The sequence below is a fragment of the Nicotiana tabacum genome, chromosome 23 (assembly GCF_000715075.1).
Source record: "Nicotiana tabacum cultivar K326 chromosome 23, ASM71507v2, whole genome shotgun sequence".
NCBI lineage: Eukaryota > Viridiplantae > Streptophyta > Magnoliopsida > Solanales > Solanaceae > Nicotiana > Nicotiana tabacum.
In genome coordinates this window covers 104464216-104484641 of record NC_134102.1, presented here as the reverse complement: position 1 = coordinate 104484641, position 20426 = coordinate 104464216, and the positions used below count along the sequence as shown (strand labels likewise).

Genomic DNA, 20426 nt, shown 5'->3' with positions numbered 1-20426 from the left:
AAGAAAAGGCTTACTACGGCACCTGTCTTGACTCTTCCGGATGGCACCGAGGGTTATGTTATATATTGTGATGCCTCGAGAATTGGCCTAGGTTATGTTCTTATGCAGCATGGTAAGGTTATCGCGTATGCCTCCAGACAGTTGCGAAAACATGAACAGAACTATCCTACGCACGATCTTGAGTTAGCCGCAGTTGTATTTGCTCTAAAGATTTGGCGGCATTATCTATATGGGGTTCATATTGATGTTTTCACCGACCACCAGAGCCTTCAGTATTTATTTAAACAGAGGGAGTTGAACCTACGATAAAGAAGATGGCTAGAATTACTAAAGGACTATGATGTTGATATTTTATATCATCCCGGCAAAGCTAATATTGTTGCTGATGCCCTTAGCCGGAAGTCCATGGGGAGTCTAAGCCATGTTGAAGCTGATAAGGTCAAGATGACCAAATATCTATGCCAGCTAGCTAGCTTGCAGGTGCATTTGGTAGATGCAGAGGGTGGACGCATTCTCGTTCAGAATACGGCAAAATCTTCTTTTGTTACTGAAGTGAAAGAGCGACAACACGAGGATCCTGAGCTTATAAAACTGAGGGAAAGTATTCCACAGCAGCGACAACCTTTATTTGAGCTATCTGGAGATGGAGTCCTTAGATACCAGGGCCGCTTATGTGTACCGTCAGTAGGAGAGCTCTGTGCCAAGATTCTTTCGGAGGCCCATTATTCTAGATATGAAGTTCATCCCGGAGCGACAAAGATGTATCGGGACCTTCGACAGATCTATTGGTGGAATGGAATGAAAAAAGATATCGCGGAGATGGTAGCCCAATGTCCCAACTGCCAGCAAGTTAAAGCCGAACATCAGAGGCCTGGAGGCCTAACTCAGTGTATTGAGCTTCCATTATGAAAATGGGACATGATAAATATGGACTTCATCACTAGTTTGCCTCGCACTCCACGGAGGTATGATTCTATTTGGGTAATTATTGATAGGCTTACAAAATCTGCTCATTTCCTGCCAGTCAGGACGACATATTCAGCCGAGGATTATGCCAAGCTTTACATTCGAGAGATTGTTCGCCTTCACGGAGTGCCATTATCTATTATCTTTGATCGAGGGGCTCAATTTATAGCATATTTTTGGAAATGTTTTCAGAAGGGTCTAGGCATGTAGGTAAATCTTAGCACCGCTTTTCATCCGCAAATTGATGGACAGGCAGAGCGTACTATTTAGACAGTTGAGGATATGTTACGTGCCTGCGTGCTAGATTTTAAAGGAAGTTGGGATGATCATCTACCTCTTATTGAGTTCGTTTATAATAACAGCTTCCAAGCTAGTATTCAGATGGCTCCTTACGAAGCACTATTCGGGCGGAAGTGTAGGTCGCCGATCGGTTGGTTCGAGGTCGGGGAAGCAGAGTTGCTAGGTCCTAACTTAGTCCAGCAAGCAATGGAAAAGGTAAAACTTATTAGAGACCGGCTGCGTACAGCACAAAGTCGGCAAAAGTCTTATGCAGATGTTCGACGATGAGACTTAGAGTTTGATGTAGAAGATTGGGTTTTCCTGAAAGTATCGCCTATGAAGGGCGTCATGCGATTTGGAAAGAAGGGGAAGCTCAGCCCCAGGTATGTTGGACCGTATAAGATTATTCGGAGGATTGGTAGGGTGGCGTACGAGCTTGATTTGCCTTTAGAATTGGAAGCAGTCCATCCTGTGTTTCATGTATCTATGTTGCGGAAGTGCATTGGAGATCCTTCACGTATTACACACATTGAGGATATTCACATTGCTGAAGACTTATCTTATGCAGAGGTACCAGTAGTTATTTTAGATCGGCAGGTAAGGAAGCTTTGAACTAAAGAAGTGGCTTCCGTGAAAGGGTTATGGCGAAATAACAACATCGAGGAAATGACCTGGGAAGCTGAGGAGGAAATGAGGAAGAAGTACCCCCACCTATTTACGACTTAAGCTATACGAAGCCTAGTAGTTGGAATCTTCAGAATTTGATTTATGCTTTGCAAATGTAACAAATATAGCCTCGCAAATAACGTATTAGCGGACAAGAAATGAAACCAAGGAATTGACTTGACCCATTCGCGGACGAATGTTCTTAAGGGGGGGAGACTGTGAGACCCCAGGTGTTTCTCTCTTCTCTTACGTAATATACGTAACGTGGTGTGGTTATATTAGGTATATATGATTAGGTATAGCACATTTGGAGAATAAGACTGAAAATGTGTGGTAATATCAAGGAACTAAACTAAAGCTTTAAGTCAAAGGAATCCCTTAAACAAAGGTTCATGGTTAAAGAAATGGCTCGGGTAGCACCCCGCGCGTTCGGAAGGTTTAAGTTAACTTGCACCTGTGGGATAAGACTAAGAGTGTATAATATGCTAAGAATAATGTGTTATGAGGTATTATAATATCACACTGGTCACATGTTAAGTTTTGGAGTCAAGCAAGTTGCGAAATAAAGGTCGGCAAAAGTTATCGTAAATTTCTCTAATAAATTTTCTAAACTTTGGGTCAAATATATCAGATCATTTTTCCCAATATATAAAGAGTTGTGGGATCCACAACCTACCAAATCGAAGGTCTACGAGTCTAGTTTGCAACCAAAGAAATTTCACATCAAACCAATATTGGAGTAAAAAGTTATGACTATTTTACCGCGGACTGTCCGGGCTGCAATCGGGTCGCGAACCGGGTCGGGTCAAACAAGTGGTATAAGTCGGAAAATCCGACTTTTAAGACCCCAAAACATTTCATCTTCGTCCAAAATAGTGAGAAAGCTTAATAGAGGGTTTCATGGTGTTCTTGAGTGATTAAGGTGCGTTTTTAATGATTTCTATCGTTAAAGTTTGCCCCCGTGCCTAGAAGCGCAATCTCTACGCTTTGCAATCGTTTTCCCCTTCTATTAGCTGTGTTTGGAGCTATTTTTGGAAGATAGGAAATTGTTGTTCTTGCTGGTTCTTCAGGATTTATACTTGGTTTGCCAAGGTAATCATCTTGGGACTCTTTTATGATCATTTTTACAAAGTTCTACGGGCGTTTCATCAAGTTAGGGTCATATGGCAAATCTAATGATTTAAACTCATTTATTAACTATTTATAAGTGCATATAAGCTGCATATATATAGTGGTTTCAAAGCTTAGGACGTAAGGAACAACTTTCGTGAAGGAATTACAGGCATTCAGACGTTCGTTGGAGAGATATGTTAAGGCTAAGCTTCGTCCTTCCTTTTAGCACGAATTTTGGGAAATTCCTAAGACGTCAAATGTGATATTTTACTATTCTGTTGCTAGAAAGACCTTCTGTGAAAGGCATTGGTATCGTAGCTGAAGTATTTTCATGATTCTATTAGGTTGATATTCCACTCGTTTGGTTAAAAAGGGTATTCGACATCTATATATGTCATTTTGTCGGCTTTCTTAAATATTTGTCCATATATATATATGAATTCTTATTCGTCTTTGGATTGTGTGACTTAAAAATAAAGGCATTTAGTATTTGCGATCAGTCATTCTTCCTTGTTAAAGTGTATTTTAAAATCTCTAAAGTGACACGTCGATTTTAAAATTCTCAAATATAATTTTTATGTGTAAACTACTAAAACATTTGATTTTTTTTGAAATACTTTCTTTTACTAATTATCAAGAAATCAGGTATAAGGACTAAGTGAAGCACCTTAAGCTTTTTATGAACATATTCAGAGTTAAGTTATCTTTCTAAAAGTCGAGTTAAGTTTTCAAACTTATAAAAAAAAGATATGAGGTTCCACGAGACATTTGTATGCGATACGAAGGTGATTATGAGATTATGAGAATAAGAGTACCAATAAGCCAAGGTTGGCTAAGTTCTTGTTATGGCCTATTATGTGCATTCAAAGTTCATATCATACATGACATATTATGCATGGACTTCGAGCTATAATCGGAGGTAAGGGGCCTATTTGCCCGAAAGACTATATATATTGTACAGATGGCCACAGGTTGGCAATATGATACCGGTTAGCTACCGGGAGAGACCGCCATTGCTAGCATTTGGTTGGGTATGTCATGCATTTACATCAATATATATGTATTCACGACATACGATTACACGACCATACCATGCATATTTTATTACTATGAGGTCGGATGTCGGTCATGGAGGCTATCAGAGTTTCAGTGTCAGGTGGTATCTTTATTACCTTTTTACATCAGCTATGTATGATTCTACTTTCTACCTTACATACCAGTACATTTTTATTCGTACTGATGTCCCGTTGCCTGGGGACACTGCATTTTTGTTTCGTGCGTGCAGGTCCAGGTAGGGACTCTAATCGACCCCTCCGCTAGGATTTCGGGGTTCAGTTGTGAGTTGGTAAGCTCCACCTCTTCCTGGAGCTTTCATAGGATGGTTACTTTTGTTGTACAGTTTGGGTATAGTTGGGGCCTTATCCCGACAATGCTTATGACACTCCTAGAGGCTATTGTGGACACAATATTCTGGGTTTCTTTTTGCTGCTTTCAGTCTCCAGCCCATAGGCTTGACATGTATATATAGGTGTATAGGCATATATGTCTTCAGTCGTGGCCTCGTCGGCCAGCTAGTATTTTATTATTTTGGCTTGTCTACCTATGTTTATATGGCTTATTGTTATTCATGTCATAACCTTACGGTCCAGGCTTAGTATTTCAGATATTGTGCTGCCCGATCTGTTGGGCCCCCAGTCTAGTTAGCTAGTATGTTTAGTGGCTAACTCGATCGAATACAGTATCGAGTGCCAGTCGTGCCTCCCCTAGTTTGGGGCGTGACATTATTGTTGCTTCGTATTTGTATATACTTGTATAGGTTGTTTACGTATGTGTCCTGTCATAGCCACGTCACTAATTCGTCGAGGTTAGGCTCGACACTTACGGAGTATATGGGGTCGGTTGTACTCATACTATACTCTGCACTTCTTGTGCAGATTTTGGAGTTGGTCCCAGTGGCGTACCATAGACTTGCTCGGATTCAGCTACCTAGAAGAGACTTGAGGTATAACTGCACAACGTCCGCAGTTCTGAAGTCCCCTTCTATCTTATCTTAGCTGCGTATTATCTTTCAAACAACTTGAATTTTATTCAGACCTTTATTTGTATTATTCTAGTAGCTCGTGCACTTGTGACACCTGATTCGGGGATGTATTTGGATGATCCATTTGTTATGGTCTTTCGCACTTTATTTCAGTAATTGACTCCCGCTTAAATTGATTTATTCAAAAATGGTTAAGATTTTTCTAATGTTGGCTTGCCTAGCAAGTAAAATGTTAGGCGCCATCACGACCCCGAAGGTGGGAATTTTGGGTCGTGGCAATGATGAATCATATGTATGTCCAAGAGAGCCAATGAAATAATGATGTTGAAAGTGCCAATGAGGCTATATACGCTATGAAAAGTTATGAGGTAAACACATTTGTATTGTTGTTTCCTTTGTAAACAAATCAAAAATATTTTTGAGAGTATCAATAATTACCGAGGAAGGGATGGTTGAAATAACCTAACCCCGAAACTATACGTGCCGGTGTAGGAGTGGACTGTGGTTATTCCCCTTATTTGGGATGAGATTGATGTGATAAAATTATTCCCCTTATTTGGGATGAGATTGATGTGATTAAATTATTCCCCTTAATTGGGATAGTGATTGATAGAAAATGATGATGTCGATCCATACGACATTGTGGTGAGATCGCCTAGTCGATCGGGTCATGATCGGACACCATGCCGCACACATGGTGGTGATTGTGCTGAAAATTGTAATTGAGATTGTGGTTGATATCTCTAATGAGATGGCCTAGCCAATCGGGTTGTGATTGGACTCCATGCTAAAATTACGGTGGTATTGGTATTGAGAGTGATTGTGGTTGATGTCTCTAATAAGATGGCCTAGCCGATAGGGTCGTGATCGGACTCCGTGCTAAAAGTACGGTGGTATTGGTATTGTGAATATTAGTACTGTGAACAGTGGTATTATTACTGTGAATATTGGTATTGTGAACAGTGGTATATCGGTGATAAAGATCTCCCAACCAAAAATAATATTATCTTCGTATTTTGGAAGTTAATATGTTTTAACTTGAAAATTGGATATCATTGATTGTTGATTGTTGTTTTCATAGTTTTCCCTTTTATGTTGGCATTCTATTTTGAAAAGGACAGTTAGCTTTACTTACTAGTACTATTCCATATGTACTAACGTCCCATTTTGCCGGGGGCGCTGCATCCTTAATGGATGCAGGCGGTTCATCAGCGGATAACTTTGGTCATCGTTAGCAGTCACTCTCTATTTAGCAGGTTTTGGTGAGCCCTACTCTATTCTGGGCTTTGTGTCATCTTACGTTGTACTTTGTACTATGATGTATAGCCGGGGCCTTATCGCTGACACTTCTATTCTTCACTTTTGTTGTACTTAGAGGCTCCATAGACAGGTTGTGGGTGGTATTCTATGTTGGGAATTGAACTAGAAATGTTGATATTTGGCAAACATGTTTTTCATTATATTTATAACTTGTAATAATTTGGAAATTATAAATGAAGTTGCTAATGGAAATGAAATGGGAGTTGTTAATGAAAATGTTTTAGTGTTTGTTTAATGGAGTACATCTCCACTCTATTCATGGGCAAGGTCGGGTAGAGAGAATCTAACAGGCTTGCTCGACCGAGTTCACTCGGTTGAGCGCCGGTCGCGCTCCCCGAGGTCTGGGTATGACACTTGTGCCTCCGTTTGTGCGCACTTCGACCTGAAGTGTCCCCATCGTCGCCTCGTTAAAAACCACCTTGAGAAAACCCAATTGGGACAAAACTCAAGTGAGGGGAAAAAGAGTACGACTTGGGGGACGCTTTATCTCTTAAAAGTTGAAGTACTTGAGGTGGGTAATATTCCAGTTGTTTGGTAGTAGCTTTCCTTCCATTGTTTCTAGTTGGAATGACCCTTGTTGCCGTGATTTTTACAGGCTGTCTCAATTTGCTCCCAGTTTACTTTCTCGTGAGTCTTTGCTTGCTTGTGTTTTAGCTTTAAGCATGTAGTCCCTGACTTTGAGTGGCCTGACCTTTGCCTTTTTGTTATAATAGCGTTTTGCTTGTTGATTTTGGGCGATCATCCTTATGTAGGCCATATCTCTTCATTTTTCGACTTCGTCGAGCTCCTCCTTTCTGCTTTCATCGTTCCTTGGTCTGCTCTCGTGGGAGTATCTTAGGCTGGGCTCCCCGACTTCGACCAGTATTACCGCATCAGTCATATAGACTAATGAGTAATGTGTCTCTCTTATGCTTGTCTTCGGCATTGTTTGGTAGGCCCAGAGTACTTCTGGTAATATTTTCGATCACAACCCTTTGGCGTCTTCAAGCTTTTTCTTCATGATGTTCAGTATCAACTTGTTGGAGGAATCCGCTTGTCCATTGTCCGCGGGATGATATGGCGTTGAGAGTATTCTTTTGATATGCCATTTTTCAAAAAATTTAGCGACCTTCTTTCCTGTAAATTGGGGTCCGTTGTGGCAGCTGATCTCTTTGGGGAGGCCGGATCGACATTCAATGTTTTTCCATATGAAGGCGATCACTTCCTGTTCGCGTATTTGGACGAATGCTCCTACTTCTACCCATTTAGAGAAATAGTTAGTCAAAACCAAAAGGAATCATACGTTACCTCGTCCTGCCGGGAGGGGGCCTACGATGTCCATTCCCCATTTGATAAATGTCAAGGGGAAGTGACTGAGTGGTGGTGTTCGCCTGCTTGGTGAATCACTGGGGCATACTTTTGGCATTGCTCGTATTTTTTCACGAAATCCACGACCTCTTTTTTCATGGTGGGCCAGTAATACCCTATCGTATAAGGTATCTGACCAAAACCCGATTGCCGGAATGAGCTCCGCAATGTCCTTAGTGGACGTCTTCAAGAATGCGCCACGTCTGATCTGGGCTCAAGCATTTTGCCCGAGAGCCATCGTACGTTCTCTTATACATGTCGTTGTGGATGATGCTATACCTAGCTGCTTGCATTCTCAGTTTCTTGGCTTTTTTTTTATCACATGGGAGTACGCTATCCTACAAATATGTGACAATACAGTTGCGCCAGTCCTATGTGAGGTTTATGGTTCTTACCTCGATTAGGTCTATCGATAAGTTGAGAGGGTGGACTACACTTTTGTCCCTGGTTGCAATGTTTTTGGTGGCTATGACTAATTTGGTGAGGCTGTCTGTCTCGGTATTCTGTGTTCGGGGGATTTGGTCGAGCTGGCATTCGTCGAACTCGGGCAGCAACTTGTAAATTTTGGCCTGGTACTTTTGCAACCTTTGTTCCTCAATTTGGAAAGTTCCTGTGACATGGTTGACAACGAGTTGAGAATCACAGCGTAGTCTTAGCCGTTTCGCCACGTATTTGAGTGTTAGTCTCAGCCCTACAATTACGGCCTCATACTCGGTCTCATTGTTAGTCATGTCCGGGCATCTTATGGACTGGCGAATCACTTCGCCGGTTGGGACTTTGAGTACGAGTCCCAGTGTACAGGACCCAAAGGTCTTGTGTTTGGGGAGAAGCATGAACGACTTCTTTTTCGACTTCGAAAATTATTTTTGCGCTGAAGTCAGCGACAAAGTCTGCAAGGACTTGTGACTTTATCGCTGTTCGTGGTTGATATGTGATATCCTGCTCGCTCAGTTCGATGGCCCATTTGGCTAACCTACCCGATAGCTCGAATTTATGCAAAATGCTCCAAAGGGGGAAATTCGAGATGACCTAGATAGGGTGGCACTCGAAATATAGTCTAAGCTTTCGTGAAGCTACGACTAAGGCCGGGGCCAGTTTTTCGAGGTGAGGGAATCTCGTCTCGACGTCGACTAGTGTTTTGCTAATGTAATAGATGAAATACTGCGTACCTTCATTTTCTCGGACCAGGACTGCGCTCACAGCTACTTCGGATACGGCGAGGTAGACGAGGAGACGTTCCCCCAGCTCTGGTTTTGAAAGTAATGGTGGCGATGACAAATATGCTTTTAATTCCTTCAGGGCTTGGACACACTCAGAAGTCCATTGTAGTGCGTTATCCTTATTGAGTACGCTGAAGAATCTGTGACACCTATCCGATGATTACGAAATGAATCTTGAAAGGGCGGCGATATGGCCAGTTAACCTCTTAACCTATTTTTTGGTGGTTAGGTGTTTTGTATTCCTTCGATGGCTCTGATTTGATCAGGGTTGACCTCGATCCCTCACTGTGATACCAGGAAACCTAGGAATTTTCCCGTGGCCATGCCGAATGCATATTTTTCGGGATTCAGTTTCATTCCGTACCGCCTGAATATGTCGAAGGTTTCTCTTAGGTGGTCGATATGATCCTTTTTCCTTTTGGACTTGACTAGCATGTCGTCTATATAGACTTCTATCATTTTGCCGAGTTAGTCTTTGAAAATCCTCGTTACTAACCTTTGGTAAGTTGCTCCTGTGTTTTTCAACCTGAAGAGCATGAGCTTGTACCAGTACATCCCCTGATGGGTGATAAAAGTGGTTTTCTCCTGGACCTCTTCTTCCATGAGTATTTGATTATAGCTCGAGTAGGCATCCAAGAAGCTCAGTAGTTCATGCCCGGCCGTTGCATCGATGAGTTGGTCGATATGGGGTAACGAAAATGAATATTTGGGGCATGCTTTGTTCAAATCTGTAAAGTCTACGCACATCCTCCATTTCCCATTCTTCTTTTCACCATGACAACGTTGGCGACCCATTGAGGGTATTTCGACTCCCCGATGGAGCCATTTTCCAATAGTTTTCCACCTCTTCGCGTACCACATCATTAATTGCAGAGTTAAACTTATGCCTAACCTGTCTCCCCGGGGGATGGAATGGATCGACATTCAGCTTGTGCGTGGCGATTTCTTTCGGGATACCTGGCATATTTGCATGTCTAAAAGCAAACAAGTCCGCGTTAACAGTTAAGAATTGACCAAATTTACCTAGTTCCTGAAGCTTGCAACCGATGTAAGCTTTTTTGTTGTGGTCGTCGCTGTCTGATTTAATGGGGTCGAGGTCTTCGACAGTCGATCCTGTGGCTTCGACCATATCGGGGTCCCTGATGACGTTTTCGCTATCATCGCGTATCAACCTCGACCCTGTTGATTGCTATGCCTATTTTTCTTTGTCATTCGTTTATTGAGTGACCGTACAATCTAGAGCGATGTGGTAGCATTACCGGGATGTGCGTTGTTCCCCTCATATACTGAATATTCCCCATGGAGTTGGGAATTTGTTGACTTGGTACAAGCTGGAGGGGATGGCTCTCATGGTGTGTATCCATGGTCTCCCTATTATGGCGTTGTATGTTGTGTCATGGTCCATGATATGAAATGTGATTTCTAGAGTGACTCCACCGGCCAGGACGGGGAGTGTGATCTCGCTAGATATTCGTTCCACTGCATTGTTAAAACCTGTTATCGTGATGCAGCGCATCACTATCATATCCTCGAGTTTCATTTGTGCAAGTACTCGAGGGTGGATAATGCACGCGTCGCTCCCATCATCTACCATAATGCGTCCCACATCGGTATCTAAAATTCGTAAAGTGATAACAAGGGCATTATAGTGAGGGAAAACCAAACTAGTTGTATCTGACTCATCAAAGATGATACTTTCTTCGAGTTCATCATACCGTTCGTGGGTGATTGACCGTTTGAGCTTGTGGGTTGTGGTGAACTTCACACTATTGATGGAAGCATCACCACCGCCGCTGATGATCATGTGGATGGTGCGGGTCGACGAGGGTGGTTTTGGCGGTCCTTGATGTTATTCACGACCTCTGGCAAAGTTGACCCTTCCTCGGTCGCTCATCAACTCTTTGAGGTATCCCTCTCGTAGCATATTTATGACCTACTTTCTTAAGGCGATGCAATCCTCGGTTTTATGCCCTCGCTCTTGGTGGAACTCGCATAGGGCGTCCGACTTTTTAGTATTCGGGTCCGACCTCATCTTTTGCGGACACTTCACCTTTGGTCCGAGCTTCTCCAAGGCATAAACTATTTCTGTAGGTGATACACAAAAATTGCGAGTGGATAATAAATAGAGTATACCTCTCTCGTTTTGGTGAGTCCCTATTCTCGATCGGGGTGAGCCCTCTTCATGGCGGGAGGAGGATGCAATGGCGATTCTGACATATGGTAGATGTCGTTCCTTGTTGGGTCGTGGAGCTGTGAGGTCCCTTCTGATATCATTTCTTCGATCTTTTCTGGATTCAGCTTGTACCGAGGTCAGTTGATGAGTTGGCCCGTTGAGGTCGTCCTCGTCTGCTCGGACCTCGGCATAATACACGTTGTGTATTTCATCCCAAGTAGTTATGGGGTACTTCATAAGCCGACTTAATAACTTTCTTGTTGCCCTTGAACCATTTCTGCTTAGCCAATTCTGAAAAGCTACGACCGCAATCCCTTCTGATACATTCGGCAAGATTATTCTTATTCGGTTGAACCGGGCAAAGAAGTCCCTCACTCCCTCTCCCGGAGACTATTTAATAGCAAATATGTTGTTTACTCTCGCCTCAGCCTTCTTGGCCCCAACATGGGCTGTTACGCACTTGTCGGCTATTTCTTCGAAGGTTTCAATGGAACGCGTAAGCAGTTGTGAATACCATGTTAACGCTCCTCCCGTGAGGGTCTCACCGATTTTTTTAACAATATGGAGTATACTTGTTCCTTGGCTAGATCATTTCTTTTCACGACGGTGACGTAGTGAGTCACATGGTCTTTGAGGTCGGTTGTGCCGTCATATATTTTCAGATAGAGTGGCATTTTAAAGGTCTTTGGTATGGCATATGGGGCGGCGACATCACTATACGGCTTCTCAATAAATCGACCGACATCTCTCTTCGACAAGAGCTTAGGGGCGCCCGGTATCTTATCGACCCTTTCTTGGTGTTTTCTCATTTGGTCCCAAAGGGCTTTGTTCTCATTCTCCATTTCCTCCATCATTTTCAGGATAGCTGCGAGAGTGTCGTCATCTGCACTATTAATGACATTGTGAGTAATACATGTCGTTGGAGGATGAGGAATATGATTATGCTGCTCGTCTGCTGGTGGCATAACGTAAGTCCTCGCATTTTCTGTAGCCGTGTCCCAAATGGGCTTATGGAGGACGCTGGTTAGCGTGTCAGTTAGCCAAGCCTCAAGGAGCTTTTTTACTGCTGGTGGCATCTCCTTCGCTACGGATGTGGAGGATCCCTTACCAAGAGATTTTGTGATACTACAGTGAGGAGGGATGACCCACCTCGCCCGGGGGAGGAATTGGGCGTTGCATCCTCGTCCACTGCTTCAGAGCTCTCATTGATGATATTCATAAGGTTGGTTGGGAGGTCACTCATTATTCTCGTTCTTTCTTCTATGTTACCTGCCATATTAGATCTGTGCATACAAAGAAAGGGGATTTTGTTCTTGCTTTCTCCTTTTTCTTTTTACGTTAGCGATCCGTGTTAGCTATAGATCTAAAGGAAACTAAAAATTTAACAAGAAAATCCCCACAGCCGACGCCAAATTGTTTGACTAAAAAGTATAACTTTCGGTTAAAACTACTGTATTTATATAATGAAGGGTTAAACATAGTTAATGATAATATCTCTAAATGTGGATCATGAAAGTGTGGATAATGTGGGACAAATCTAGTGGGAGATTGACAATAACAAGCATTAAATATCCAAAAAGTATGAGCAATAGTGGAGGAGTAACTAGCAATAAATAGCAATAAATGACATTTAAGTAAATAGGAGGAGTGATTCACCCAATGAATAACGAATTAGATGATTGTTCCTCCTGACAATGATGAGTGAAAGATAAATTCTAGAATGTTCGAACTATTCTCGGATCTGATGAAAAAGTATGGAATAATACGAATAAGAATCTTGATGAAAATGTAATGTTTGTATCTTTGCTAGAGAGAGAGAATCGTTTTCAGAAATCTGCTCTTATCACCTGAATATTTCATACCCTTTTTCCTTCTCTTTTATCTTCTTTATATGAGGCATATCCATAGTAAACCCTAATAGTACATGTACAGAGAATATTCTTTAGAATATCCCCTATAGTATCCAGCTATTCTAAAAACTAGTCGTTACGATTCTTTCCGCGGACCTCGTCCTCGACCGTCATAGGCATCCTGACCACGAGTTTTGCCATTTCCTGATCGACCTCGACTGATTTTTCCTCAATACTTCCTCGCCCTAAATGTTCCGTGGTAGATTTCGACCTATACATTATATCCTGTTAGGTTTAATATATTGGTTTGACTTAGGGCATTACCGAAAAAATATTTAAAATTTTGATTTCTTTAATTTTCAGAAGGTCAATAAGACAGTTTCAATCCTAATTGTTATACTCACATCACCGTATATGTTTTTTTAAAATGTATTTAATTCTGAACATATTATATATGCTTGTATTTGGGATGAACTTATGTTTTTCTAGTATCCCATTTGGTGTGTGGTACTCATTTTGAAATCTCGACTGATTTGAAACTGTCCGTTGTAAAATACATTAAAGCGAAAAAAGCCTCTTATTAGGATCTTCTCCATTTATATAGTTCAACCGATACCTCTAATTAAGGATAAAATCTCAATATCCATCACAACCCCTGGCGGTTCACGAAATCATGTTACACTAACATATGAATTGTTGAAACAAATGATGAAAAACGAGCAGCACGAAAATGGGGCTAGCATTATGTGGTAAACTTATACACCATTAGTATATATAAGTAAAAAAATAAAATCGTATATTTTAAGTAGTTGTTCTATTTACGTATTATTTATGCAATTACGCTTGAAAAGGGTAGAAGAGATTTTCGACTATTATTTTAAAAATATCTATATTGTCATTTTCCCTTTTAGCAGCCCTAACCATCTTTGTCCTTCTTTGCTGTCAAGTCTTGTCAACTTTATCTCCCTCCTAATAGAACAAGAAAGAAAAAGGAAAAAAGAAAGAGAATAAAGGACGAAGACAAACTGAAAATTGATAGCACGTTTATATCATGATGGAAAATTGAATCATGTTAATAGACATGTCGACGTAATACCACTCTGATTTGTTAGCCTTTAGGCCTCACCAATATGTGGAAATCGTGATAAATTGTTGTGAGGAAGTAAAAACAAAGCAACCCCCCACCCCCTAATATGCACTACAATACCAAAACAAAGCAATTTCTTTTAAGTTTGAGAATTAAAAACGCAATTTTTCCTCGTCTTTTTTTTTTTTTTGGTTGATTCATTATTATCTAACGGCCAACATATTGTATATTGAACATGCACCGGTAATTTTTTTACAATAAATTTCTTAATTTATAAATCACATAAACAAGTTTCGCGTAATTAGAACGTAAATTAAACTATTCTAAGATCATAAATAAGTAAAACAATACTTAGCTAGCATTAAAGTAGTTTCCCACTCCATTATGTGATCTTTTCTAATCGTAGGCTATATGTAGGAGCAATCATTAGGGAATAGGAACAATGACAGCCCAAAAGTTTTCTCGTCAGTTGGCATTATTTATTATGATAATTATTATAATATATTTTCTTTTTTTCCGAAGGATAAGTTGGCATATATGGACCACTAACGCATTGTCACATTGATAATTGATTCCATGATTAAGTCTTTTTTTAAATTACTAAACCATTCATTCTCCGATAACAAGCTCACTCGTCATGCTTTGTAAGGTATGCCATGATAAATTTCTCGATAAATCACAGTCACTTGATTGTATTTAAGTTTTGAAATATTTCAGCGCATGATTTTATCTTAATGTTGTTGTAATATAGTGGTGAGTATACCCGCCTGTCAACCAAACTGTTAGGATATTAGGATATGCATTTAATTAATTATTCACTGCGCAGTTAGTTAGTTAGTTAGTTAGTGAAGTGTAATGTGACACCTAGATTACAATTGTCATATGTAGAGATCAGCTAAATTAGATAAATACACGTGTATATATACATTGTATTGTATTCATTCAGAAGTAATGAGATCAGATATTTTCTCTCAATTCTCTCTCCAACTGCTTCAGCCATGTGTTCCCTTCACTGAGAGAGCTTGCTTCTTCCATGAGAGAAGCTTGAGGATGACTCACATACGGTAAATTCTCATGGTATTAGAGCAATAGAGACATTTCCGCAAATTCAACTCATTTTTTGAATAGATTCAGATATCGTCATCTTCGAAGCTCAATTTCTGAAACTCAACAATGGCGGCAGAAAAAATCGATCACTCTCATCCTTTGTTTGTACATCCTTCAGACACACCAGGTTCTATTCTGATTCCTATCAAACTCACCGGATCAAAGAATTATGGAATTTGGCGTAGATCGATGCGAATAACTTTACAAGCTAAGAGAAAGTTAAGGTTCGTATTAGGCACATGCAAAAAAGACTCGTTTGAGATTGAGCTCCATGAAAATTGGGAAACATGCAATGCTATTGCACTTTCCTGGATCATGAACAATGTGTCACCGGACCTTCATAGTGGTATTGTCTATACATCAAATGCGCACCTAGTCTGGGAGGATTTGCGAGAAAGGTTCAATAAGGTGAATCGAGTTAGAATTTTTCAATTACATAGGGAAATTACTACAATAACTCAAGGTACAGATTCGGTTTCAACATACTTCACAAAGCTGAAGGAATTGTGGGCAGAGTACGATGCCATGGTTCCTTCACGAGGATGTGGTTGTACAAAATCGAAGGAAAACATAGAGCATTTTCAGACGCAAAAGTTACTTCAGTTTTTGAGTAGACTTAATGACTCTTATGATCAGGCAAGGAGACAAATTCTCATGAAAACCGTTGAACCAACCCTAAATCAAGCCTATGCAATGATTGTTGAGGATGAAACCCAAAGGTCTAATTCTGCTGGTTCTGAGAAGTCTAATCCTTTGGCAATGCAAGCAAGTCGAGGGCGGCCCTATAAAGGAAAGAAACCTTTTATGCAGTGTGAATACTGCAATATGAAAGGGCACCTGAAGGAGAATTATTATAAATTGGTGGGATACCCTGTAGATTTCAAAGGAAGAAAGAAGTACTCAGCCAACAATGTAATCAGTAATGTGAATTTAGACAACAAATCATGTGTGAAGGAAGGTAACAACACTAGAGATGGATATTTCTTCACCAAAGATCAGTATGATCAGATACTCACCATGTTGAACAAAGGAGCTGATGATTCACAGGGAAACAAGACAGGTATAATCACTATATTTATGGAAGATTTAAAATGTAGTGAGTGGATAGATGACTTAGGTGCTTCACATCATATTACTGCCAATCTAGAACTGTTAAACGCAAAGAGGAAGCTTAATCCACAAAATGGAGAACAAGTTAATTTACCTACTGGGAAGAATGCAGCTATTACTCATATAGGAGTTGCAAAATTTCTGGATAACATGAGTGTGCAGAATGTATTATTTGTTCCTGATTTCAAATTCAATTCGCTCTCAGTCTCAAAAACTGACCAGGGATCTCTCTTGCTCTATCAATTTCTTTTCTGACTTTTGCATCTTTCAGGACCTTAACAGTGGCAGGGTGATGGGTATTGGTAGAGATAAATGAGGGATGTACATAGTAGAGAAATTTCTCAATAAGGTGGTAAAGGAACCAGTCATGGCTGCAGTTGTGCAAAGTGAACAAACAGATGGAAAGTTGTAGCATGCAAGACTTGGACACCCTTCAATGAGCACCGTGAAGCATATAAACTTCTTACAAAATACAGTAACAGATGTTAGCTCAATCACTGATTGTCCAATATGCCCACTGGCTAAGTAGAGTAGGTTGCCATTTCCTAGCAGTACTTCTAAGAGTTCACATGCTCTAAAACTCTTACATATAGATATTTGGGGACCTTATAAGACCCCTACTTATCATAAGAAGCAGTATTTCTTAACCACTGTTGATGATATGTCAAGATATACTTGGGTGTTCTTGATGCAATTTAAGACTGGTGTGATTGTTGTCTTAAAGAAATTTCTTTCTATGATTAAAACACAGTTCTCTGCAATTGTAAAGATAATTAGAAGTGATAATGGGATTGAATTCCTCAATGTTAAGTACAATGAAATGTTAGATTCTTATGGAATCATACATCAAAGTAGTTGTGCTTATATACCTCAACAAAATGGAGTTGTTAAACGTAAACATAGACACATACTTGATGTTACAAGAGCACTTAAGTTTCAAGCAGGAATTCCCACCAGATTCTCGGGGAGAATGTATAGAGGTTGTTGTCTATGTCATCAATAGACTTCTAACTACTGTGCTCAATGGGAAATGCCCATTTGAGATTCTGTATGGAAGATCACCTTCCTTGGCACATTTAAAGATGTTTGGCTGCTTGTGTTATGCAGTCAGCTTGCCTAAATAGGACAAGTTTTCATCTAGAGCCAAAGTTGATGTGTTTCTTGTCTATTCTACAACTCAAAAGGGTTACAGGTTGCTGGATTTGGAGTCCAAGCATCTCCTTGTGAGTCGAGATGTTGTGTTCAAAGAACATATTTTTCCATTCAAGAAGGACATGTATGTCTTTTTTCCATTCAGTGTTCAACTATCTGCATTTACAAGACCTCGTGATAGGGGGAGACTGGCTGATCATGAGGAAGATGGGCACTATGATGATCATAAAAATGCTCAAACTCAAACTCCATTGGATCCTGCTCATAATTCAACAGATACTGCAGATGAGCACACTCAAAATACATTGGCTGACCATGATACAACAGGTAATTCAGAAGGGAACAATTCTTTTGATGATGATGAGTTTGAAGATAGTCTAACTGCTTTAGACTCAGGATCAGATGAATGGGAGACACAATTAGACCTTGCTGCAGATGCAACACCACAACCTCATACTCTTGATACAGAAATTGCTGACCTTACTCCTACAACTACAGTTGACACTTCTGAGACCTTGAGGAAATCAGGAAGAATTAGTAAAGCACCATTGTGGCTTCAAGATTACATAACCAACAATAAGACCAATGGGGCAACACTTTACTCTATAGCTGACTACATGTGTTATGATAATGTGACACAAAAATACAGGTGCTATTTAGCCAAAATCTCAACACTGACAGAGCCACAGAATTTCAAGGAAGCCTCAAAGGACAGGAAGTAGATGGAAGCAATGCAGATAGAAATTAAAGCATTGAAAAATAACCATACATGGAAGGTTATTGACTTGTCTAAAGGGAAGGCTGTTATTGGATCAAAATGGGTTTACAAGATCAAATACAAAGAAAATAAAGATGTAGAAAGGTTCAAGTAGCCAAAAGAAAGGGTTGGACTACCATGAAACCTTTTCTCCAGTAGCCAAAATGGTAACTATTAGAGCAGTCATTGCATTGGAAGCCGCAAAAGGATGGACTATGTATCAGATGGATGTATTCAATGCATTCTTACAAGGAGATTTGGAAGATGAAGTATACATGGAACTTCCTCAGGGATTTAGAAGACAGGGAGACCAAGGTTTGCAAGCTTATGAAGTCACTATATGGGCTAAAACAAGTCTCAAGGCGGTGGAACATAAAGCTCACAGAAGCCTTGTTAGAAGCAGGATACAAACAGAGTTTACATGACTATTCATTGTTCACTAAAAGAAGTGAAAATAACTTTGTGGCAATTCTGATTTATGTAGATGATTTGCTGATTTTAGGAAGTAGCAACAGATTCATACAAGAAGCAAAGGATGTTCTGCATTAGAAGTTTAAGGTGAAAGACCTTGGGCAATTAAGATATTTCTTGAGAATAGAAGTTGTAAGATCAGACAAAGGAATCCTATTAAATCAAAGAAAGTATGCGCTCCAACTAATCTCAGATCTTGGATTAGGAGGTACCAAACTAGCTGCAACACCAGTAGATTTGAACCAGAAGTTCACTTCTCTGAAATTTGATGCACATGCAGGAATAACAGGAGATGAGGCATTAGATGATATAACAGCTTACCAAAGATTAATTGGGAGGCTATTGTATTTGACAATAACAAGATCTGACATAAGCTATATAGTTCAGACATAAAGTTAATTCATGCAAGCACCAAAGATATCACATTGGGATGCAGCTGTTCGAGTGGTGGAGTACATAAAGCAGGCACCAGGAATGTGAGTTCTTATGAGCAGCAAACAGGCAGACAGTTTGACATGCTTTTGTGATGCAGACTGAACAACTTGCCCCAATACCAGGAGGTCAGTGACTGGATTCATAGTAAAATTTAGAGCATCTCTCGTGTCTTGGAAGTCGAAAATAACAAATTGTATCAAGAAGCTCTGCAGAAGCAGAGTACAGAAGCTTGGCAGTAGTTACAACAGAGGTAACATGGCTAGTGAGGTTGTTTGCAGAACTACATGTATCAATTAAATAACCAGTAGACTTGTTTTGTGACAGTAAAGTAGCACTACAGATTGCAGCAAATCTTATATTTCACGAGAGAACTAAGCACATAGAAATTAATTGTCACTTCGTGAGATACAAGATCAAAGAAGGGGCAATCTTTACACACTACATTGCATCTAAAGATCAACAAGCTGACTTGTTGACAAAAGGTTTGGGCAAGGTGCAACATTGTTCTTTGCTTGGTAAGCTGGGAGTTATTAATATTTTACACCCCCCAACTTGAGGGGGAGTATTAGGATATTAGGATATGCAGTTGATTAGTTATTCACTGTACAGTTAGTTAGTTAGTGAAGTATAATGTGACAGCTAGATTACAGCTGTCGTATCTAGAGATCAACTAAATTAGATAATACACGTGTATATATACATTGTATTGTATTCATTCAGAAGTAATGAGATCAGATATTTTCTCTCTCAATTCTCTCTCCAACTGCTTCAGCCATGTGTTCTCTTCACTGAGCGAGCTTGCTTCCTCCATGGGAGAAGCTTGAGGATGATTCACATACTGTAAATTCTCATAAACACTTCAAAATAGTTGATATTGGTATTTTCTTGTAAAATATTATTCATGAAAAGCAATTTATAAATTAGTCTTCAATTCTCATACGAGACAATTCAGGAACAAGATCAGTGAACTCACAAGGAGATTTCTATTTTCTGTTAAAAGAGAGAATTTTATTGTCTTCTGAAATGAGACAAAATAATTTTGAACTAAAATTAACTTTTTCATCATTTAGGAAATGAAAAAGTTATAACTTGAATTTTCTAGCTTCTAAAGATGTAATATATTTCAAAAGGGTTGCTGTTTAAATCTAATTGTAAAATTTTGGACAAAGATCACTTTTAGCTGGCGGGAGAAACTATTTACATTCGTTAGTCGAAAAAGTGAATAAAATTTGTATGTTTGTGTATATAATTTTCAAAAATATATATTTATACAAAAAATATACATTCTTTAGCTATTATTTTAAGAGAGACAATACATATTATTTTTCCTAA

General features: G+C 39.9%; 3 protein-coding genes across 3 annotated transcripts; all 3 read left to right on the top strand.

Moving 5' to 3' along the window:
• Window positions 1-15022: 15022 nt before the first annotated feature.
• LOC107812682 (uncharacterized) lies at window positions 15023-16978 on the top strand. The gene is made up of 2 exons (XM_016637834.2): window positions 15023-16229; window positions 16551-16978. The coding sequence occupies exons 1-2, from the start codon at window positions 15236-15238 to the stop codon at window positions 16556-16558; spliced, it is 1002 nt and encodes a 333-aa protein (XP_016493320.1). The 5' UTR covers window positions 15023-15235; the 3' UTR covers window positions 16559-16978.
• On the top strand, window positions 16941-18153 carry LOC142177317 (uncharacterized). Its single transcript, XM_075245792.1, has 2 exons — window positions 16941-17251; window positions 17472-18153. The coding sequence occupies exons 1-2, from the start codon at window positions 16941-16943 to the stop codon at window positions 18151-18153; spliced, it is 993 nt and encodes a 330-aa protein (XP_075101893.1).
• A 199-nt stretch (window positions 18154-18352) lies between these two features.
• LOC107812684 (uncharacterized) lies at window positions 18353-19052 on the top strand. The gene is made up of 2 exons (XM_016637836.1): window positions 18353-18503; window positions 18853-19052. Exons 1-2 carry the CDS (start codon window positions 18353-18355, stop codon window positions 19050-19052), a joined length of 351 nt encoding a protein of 116 aa, XP_016493322.1.
• The last annotated feature ends 1374 nt before the right edge of the window (window positions 19053-20426 follow it).